The sequence below is a fragment of the Metopolophium dirhodum genome, chromosome 3 (assembly GCF_019925205.1).
Source record: "Metopolophium dirhodum isolate CAU chromosome 3, ASM1992520v1, whole genome shotgun sequence".
Classification (NCBI taxonomy): Eukaryota; Metazoa; Arthropoda; class Insecta; order Hemiptera; family Aphididae; genus Metopolophium; species Metopolophium dirhodum.
In genome coordinates this window covers 4,106,869-4,112,868 of record NC_083562.1, presented here as the reverse complement: position 1 = coordinate 4,112,868, position 6,000 = coordinate 4,106,869, and the positions used below count along the sequence as shown (strand labels likewise).

Here is a 6,000-nt window from a genome sequence, read left to right as displayed (position 1 = left end):
ATCATTATAATACAAACTTCACAAATTAACAGTAGGGAAATGCACGATTTTTTGATAATTTTTCCTGTGTAAATGTTTATTTGAGAGTGAGACAGAGAAAGAGATTATTAACAAAACAATTTTTTTTCATACATTTTTATCTACGTATGCATTTGCTTCCTCTATTAATAATCCGATATAATAAATGATACAGTGTTGTATCTATTTTTTTTCAATGAGGTCAAAGATTAGATGACAGAACCATCCAAATTTCATGAACTCTGTTTGATTATGTTATAATGCAATATCTTGATTATGACGTAAATAGAAAATATACAAACATTGTATTAATATAATACAAAAATAAATAATTAGTCAAAAAAACTGTACAAAGATGTGTCTACAGAAGTTTCAATAGTTTTTTTATATAAATCTAGTACTTATACAAAAATCCAAGTTAGTTATTATTAAATATAGAAAACATGCATTGTTAAAAAATTACATTTCATAATTTTCATCATTGTTTATCGAATCTAAAGTTTGCACAAGACATATCATCAGTGTACAGATTTTTTTTATAACATTTACACGCACCAAAATCAGAACAATAAGTTATATTGTATTTTCTATTTCATAATTAAATACAATATCATATGGAAAAAAAAAAAATATAATAGTTGTTTTATTTTTAAACTGTCTAGGATTTGATTGTCTATAAAAATTAACTATTGGAAGGGAGGGAGGAGAGTTTCATCAAAATACAAATAATACAATAATATAATTTCTTTTTAAATAATACTTATCAACTAAACATTATTGAATTACAATACATGGTACATTATTGAACGTAAGATATTGTAAAAATTAATAAATTAAAAATTATAATAATCATACAATGTAATTATACAATTTTTTTTCATAATAACAATTCGTAGGAACACAAAATGTCGATATACAAAACACGACCATACCATAATCCGTATTTTTTTTTGAAATCAATCAAAATAAAATAATAATTGTAATACTCTACAGGGAAAAAAATAAATTAAAATTAATGGGTCTTTTGTACTTTAATGATCACATAAATATTGACTTGATAATAATATATAATTTTTTTTTTTTATTGTTATATATATTCTAAACGTTATAATTATTGTGAAAAAGAATATTATTTTTATCGCATGTATATATTTATTTAATTGCACTGCGCTTATCACATTTGTTTCCACATATACATGAATTTTTATCACCTTGAAAGGAGTATGGAATCAACTTTTATTATATTAATAATGTTATCCACCTATTGATTGCTTGATATATATATACTTTTATACTTATAATGCATAAATATATACTCAATTTCATGAAAACAAACAAACACATACCATTAATACTTGTCACATGTATAGTTTAGACATTTAGAACTGAAATGCAATAGGTATGTGCATGTATGTATGTATTAACAACTATATTTATTTGTACATCACAATTAATTAGGTACAATTATATTGTTCCTATGTTATTTATTTTTTATTTTTTAGTAGTTATTGCATAAATGTCAAATTACAATACTGGGAATTTTGTAAACTAATAATTATAACAACAGCACAAAGGTTTATACATACATACATTCAAATATATTTGTATGAAAGCTTTCATATTTTACATTATTATATATATCATGATAAAGAGTGTGTCTTAAATTATTATCCTATTAACAAATAAATATTTAATAATACCTAACGGTAATCCACATCTTGAAAGGAAAATAGTATATTACCACGGGAGAAGAATTTGAGATCATATCTGTACGGTATATATTATAATATTGGATATTAAAGTGTTACAATGTGAGCAGTAAAACAGGATACAATGCGTTGACTTTAGTCTTCACTCTTCAGATGGAATACAATACAAAAAGTTAACCAGTAGGTGTTAAAAGTTATCTACCAACCATACCATGCACGTCTCAAAATGTTTTACAAAAATAATGATAAGGATACATGAAAAAATAAAATAGTTATTTTAAAAACTATTAAATGGTTAAACAATTGTGTGACATACAGATATGATTAAAATGGTATCATAGAGGTAATATGATTTATTACTATTTCAAGAGCTGGCTGTATACAGTGTTTATTCATTTTGATATGCTATATTATAGAAGGTAGATACTGCTTGCTTTACTAACATGCATAAAGTATTCAGAGTGGACAATAGTATTTTTCCATTTTCTCGTGTTAGCTAAATGAGCTATTGAGAAAAATAACATAGTCCACACTATCTATAGATATATATAAATATATATAATATATATAAATACACACACATAATATATGTCATAAACTACTTTTCAATTTTTTTGTTTTTAAAGGATCTTACAAAGTTCATAATAACAATTATTATTGCTTTTACATTGACTACTGAATACCATGTTAAATAAGTTAAATAGAATATGTTATTACCATTTATTATTAGGTATGCTTACATGCTAAATATTTGGTCTGTCACGCTTAAATGCAAGACAAAAATTATCACAATATAAATATTATATTATTTTAAATGACAATAATATTATTAATGATTTTTTTATTATTATGATTATTATTATTATTCTCTCTAATATTACAATTAAATTATAAGTCCTAAAGGTGCTTGATTGAATGTTACGAACTAGTTAATCTAGGAACTGATCGCGCAAAATTATTATATCCATTAGGATTACACGTTAATAACTAATTGTAACACAGAAATATAAAATTTTTGAGTCCGAACAGTGCAAACGGTAGATGTTTTTAACGATTCAGTCAATTTTTTTTCAATAACGTTATGGTACGTTGGAAAAAGAAAAAAGAGAAAAAAGAAAAAGATAAATAATTAGTAATTTGATGGTCGAGATAATTAAAATACCTAAACCGTAGGTATTTTACCTGTAGAATTGTGTCATTATTTTATAGGTCACACACCTTTTGGATGAGAATATTTTGTGTCAACAGGAACTGTGTATGTCGTCTGTGCATTGTATTAATGCAAATTTCATTTGGTGACTGGTACTTGGACAATATAGTGCATCAGTCGGGTGGGCAGACTACCTGCATTTAATTGATAAAACTCTACTAGTTGTAAAAGGTCATAAAATTTGATCACACCGTTGTCTAGCGTAAAGCAAACTTGATCGTTAAGTGGATCCATTTGCTGTAAAAATATTTTTAAAATTTGACTAATTTTAATAAAATAATGAGGAAATTAATAAATTAATTTGAATACATACCGTTACAATAGGTGTATGGATAATTTTACCACCACATTTGAATGATAGTACATACGATCCACATTTACTTTTGCTCTCTCGTATTAAAAACACCCTGCAATTTTTTTTTAGATAAGTTAAGATAGTTATTATTTTATAAATAAATTTTGTGTACTCACCCATCTTTGTTCCCAAGTGCATGAAGGACATGAGCAGCTTGATCACGGCTCATGTTTTTATGATACCATGGCTGAGACAAGTGAATATCATTTTCAAGTTTTGTGACAGCTGCTTGAAGACCAGGAGTAGTTCGACCACTGGATCTCCAGCTTCGCCGCACACTACCAGTCTCTGCTTGAGCAATGGCAAGTGCTTCTTTGGGATCTTCTACAATACGACCAACGTTTCCAGAAAAGTCCATAGCTACGTGGGACCGTACGCTTTCGTTAGGCAATGGCTTCTTATTGTATTCATATTCATTAGCATCGTTGTGCTTTTTCACAAATGATCTGTAGTTGTCTCTTAATTGCTTTCCATACTACATAACAACAAACAGATGTATTAAGTCAATATTTAAGCAATCATTTACCTACTATTTATTTAACAAAATAGTTTAATACTCACTTTCGACAATCTCATAGCGCACATCCAATAAGATTGAGTTGTATTGGAACTGCACGCAATGTACTGCTTTATGCCACTAGCAGGCACTAAACATAAGCAGTATTCTGAAGGGGCGCCTGCAACCTTCTTGGTGGTGCTGAATATTCTGAAGTCACCGAGGTAAGCCCAGACTTGTATTTGACATTTACCTCGAGTTATAGACTGCAATAATATAGTAAGATAATATATAGTAAACAATAATAATTCAAACTAGTCAGCCGGAAACAAATTACACCACCTAATGGTATTTTCTAAGTGGGAAATTTGACTATTCATATTCTTTTACTAGTTTCATAGAACAATTTTATACCAAGAAAAGACATGCTTAAAAAATAACATGATATTGTGTCAACAAAAACACAAATTCAGCTAAAAAATGTTTTAAATCAGCCATTTTGAATATTTATAAACCTACCTCAACATAAAAAACATGGACTATATTCGTTTGCATAAACATAAAATCTATGATCTGTGCTAGTTTATTAGATTCATATGAAAATTAAACATTTATAAATGACCAGTTTTTAATATTTATAAATTTTAAACTGAAATCGTGTACATTCTCATTACACTTTTGAGTACGAGTGTATAGAAAATATGATTTAAATTATAGTTAAAAACTCTATAGCAAATTTAGTTTAACCCACATAATACTATGAGGTAGTCAGTACAGTGAATTGATTAACAAGCACGATTATAGAAGTATTTTACCTTCAATATTAATACAATAGACCATAAAAAACGTAATTCATCGACAAATAAAAATGGATTCTTTTTAATCAGAACATCTGTGATATAAAAAAGTACATTAAATAAATAGGTAACATTTATAGTTTTTATACCTACCTACTACACTAAGTATATAAACAGTAAATATGAAAAAAATATGGATACCATATATATATATATATTTACGCAATGCATTATATAGGTTAGGAACACAATATTAGGCGAAAACGATGAAATGTTTCAATAAAAAAATTCAAAAAAAACTTTTATGTCGCATATTACGGAATACTGTGAGTTGTGTTTGAAAAAATACGTTAGGATATAACAATAAATAACATTCCTATATTATTATTTTTTTAGAGATCTTGTAATTATAAATTGTTAAAAATACCTAAATAATTCAAAACTTGTATTATGTGTTGTAGTAATTATAGAGTAGAAATAGAAAGATTTCATAAATTATTTTCAGTTGGAAAAAGGCCTTTGAGAACTACAGTAACGCCAATTTAAGGTTTTCCCCAGGTAATTATTCTAAATATAAAAACAATATAGAATATAATAGGATTTAAATATAACAGTATACATATATTGGCATATTAAAACAGGATCACTGTTAGAACTTTAGAAGGATCACATTTAAATTGTTATAAAAAGATATTACTATACTAAATATGCATACGTACTACATTTCAACATAAATACGACGTGTAGATTGAATAATCTCAATGATACAACTATTAACATCATACTTACAAATTTAAAACATAAACTGTAGTTCAATAGTCAAATCGAATAACGGCAAATTCAACTTCTAAAATGTTATGTATTATTCGGGTAATGGTGATCGAGCCACGGTTTTGTTCTAAAATTAAGTATTATTAAAATAAATTGCAATTCCTACGCGGGTTACACGTTATGAAATAAAAAAATGATTCAGTTCCAATTCAGACGAGTGAATACAAAACGTTTTTTTAGAGAGAAAAATAATTTTTATTTTTAACACAAAATAACTTTCCAATTTAAATTTTCGAGGGCTCATAGTCTGTTAATCAACTTTTACTTAGTCAAGAGTGCCTATAATTTTTGATTTCAAGAAAACGATACTTATTATAGGAAGTAGCAGACAAAAAACGGCTCTCTGCTATCGAATGACGACTGACGAGTATCGACTCACGACTGTCGTCTACTTGTCTATTAACAATCGATTAACGCTAATCGCCATCCTATAATATACCGGCCCAAGTATTTGTAGACTGTAGTAGTAGACGATTGAGACCGGGAACATTGTGATCATGAAAAATTAAGATAAGATTTAGAATTTAGATAAGATATACATGGCGGACAATTTATTATTATTTTTGTCGTATATGATTATCTTT

The 6,000-nt window shown here is 27.0% G+C and overlaps 1 protein-coding gene across 6 annotated transcripts in view; it reads right to left on the bottom strand.

Moving 5' to 3' along the window:
- Nucleotides 1-578: 578 nt before the first annotated feature.
- The window catches only part of LOC132940550 (growth factor receptor-bound protein 14-like), a 110,789-nt gene continuing 105,367 nt past the window's right edge, over nucleotides 579-6,000 (bottom strand). For all 6 annotated transcript variants that reach the window (XM_061008271.1, XM_061008272.1, XM_061008274.1 and 3 more), the window contains exons 8-11: nucleotides 3,854-4,054; nucleotides 3,409-3,767; nucleotides 3,251-3,344; nucleotides 579-3,174 (exon numbers count right to left, since the gene is read on the bottom strand). In XM_061008271.1, coding sequence (XP_060864254.1) covers nucleotides 3,016-3,174; nucleotides 3,251-3,344; nucleotides 3,409-3,767; nucleotides 3,854-4,054 — 813 coding nt within the window. In that variant the 3' untranslated portion in view covers nucleotides 579-3,015. The remainder of the gene's footprint in view (nucleotides 3,175-3,250; nucleotides 3,345-3,408; nucleotides 3,768-3,853; nucleotides 4,055-6,000) is intronic.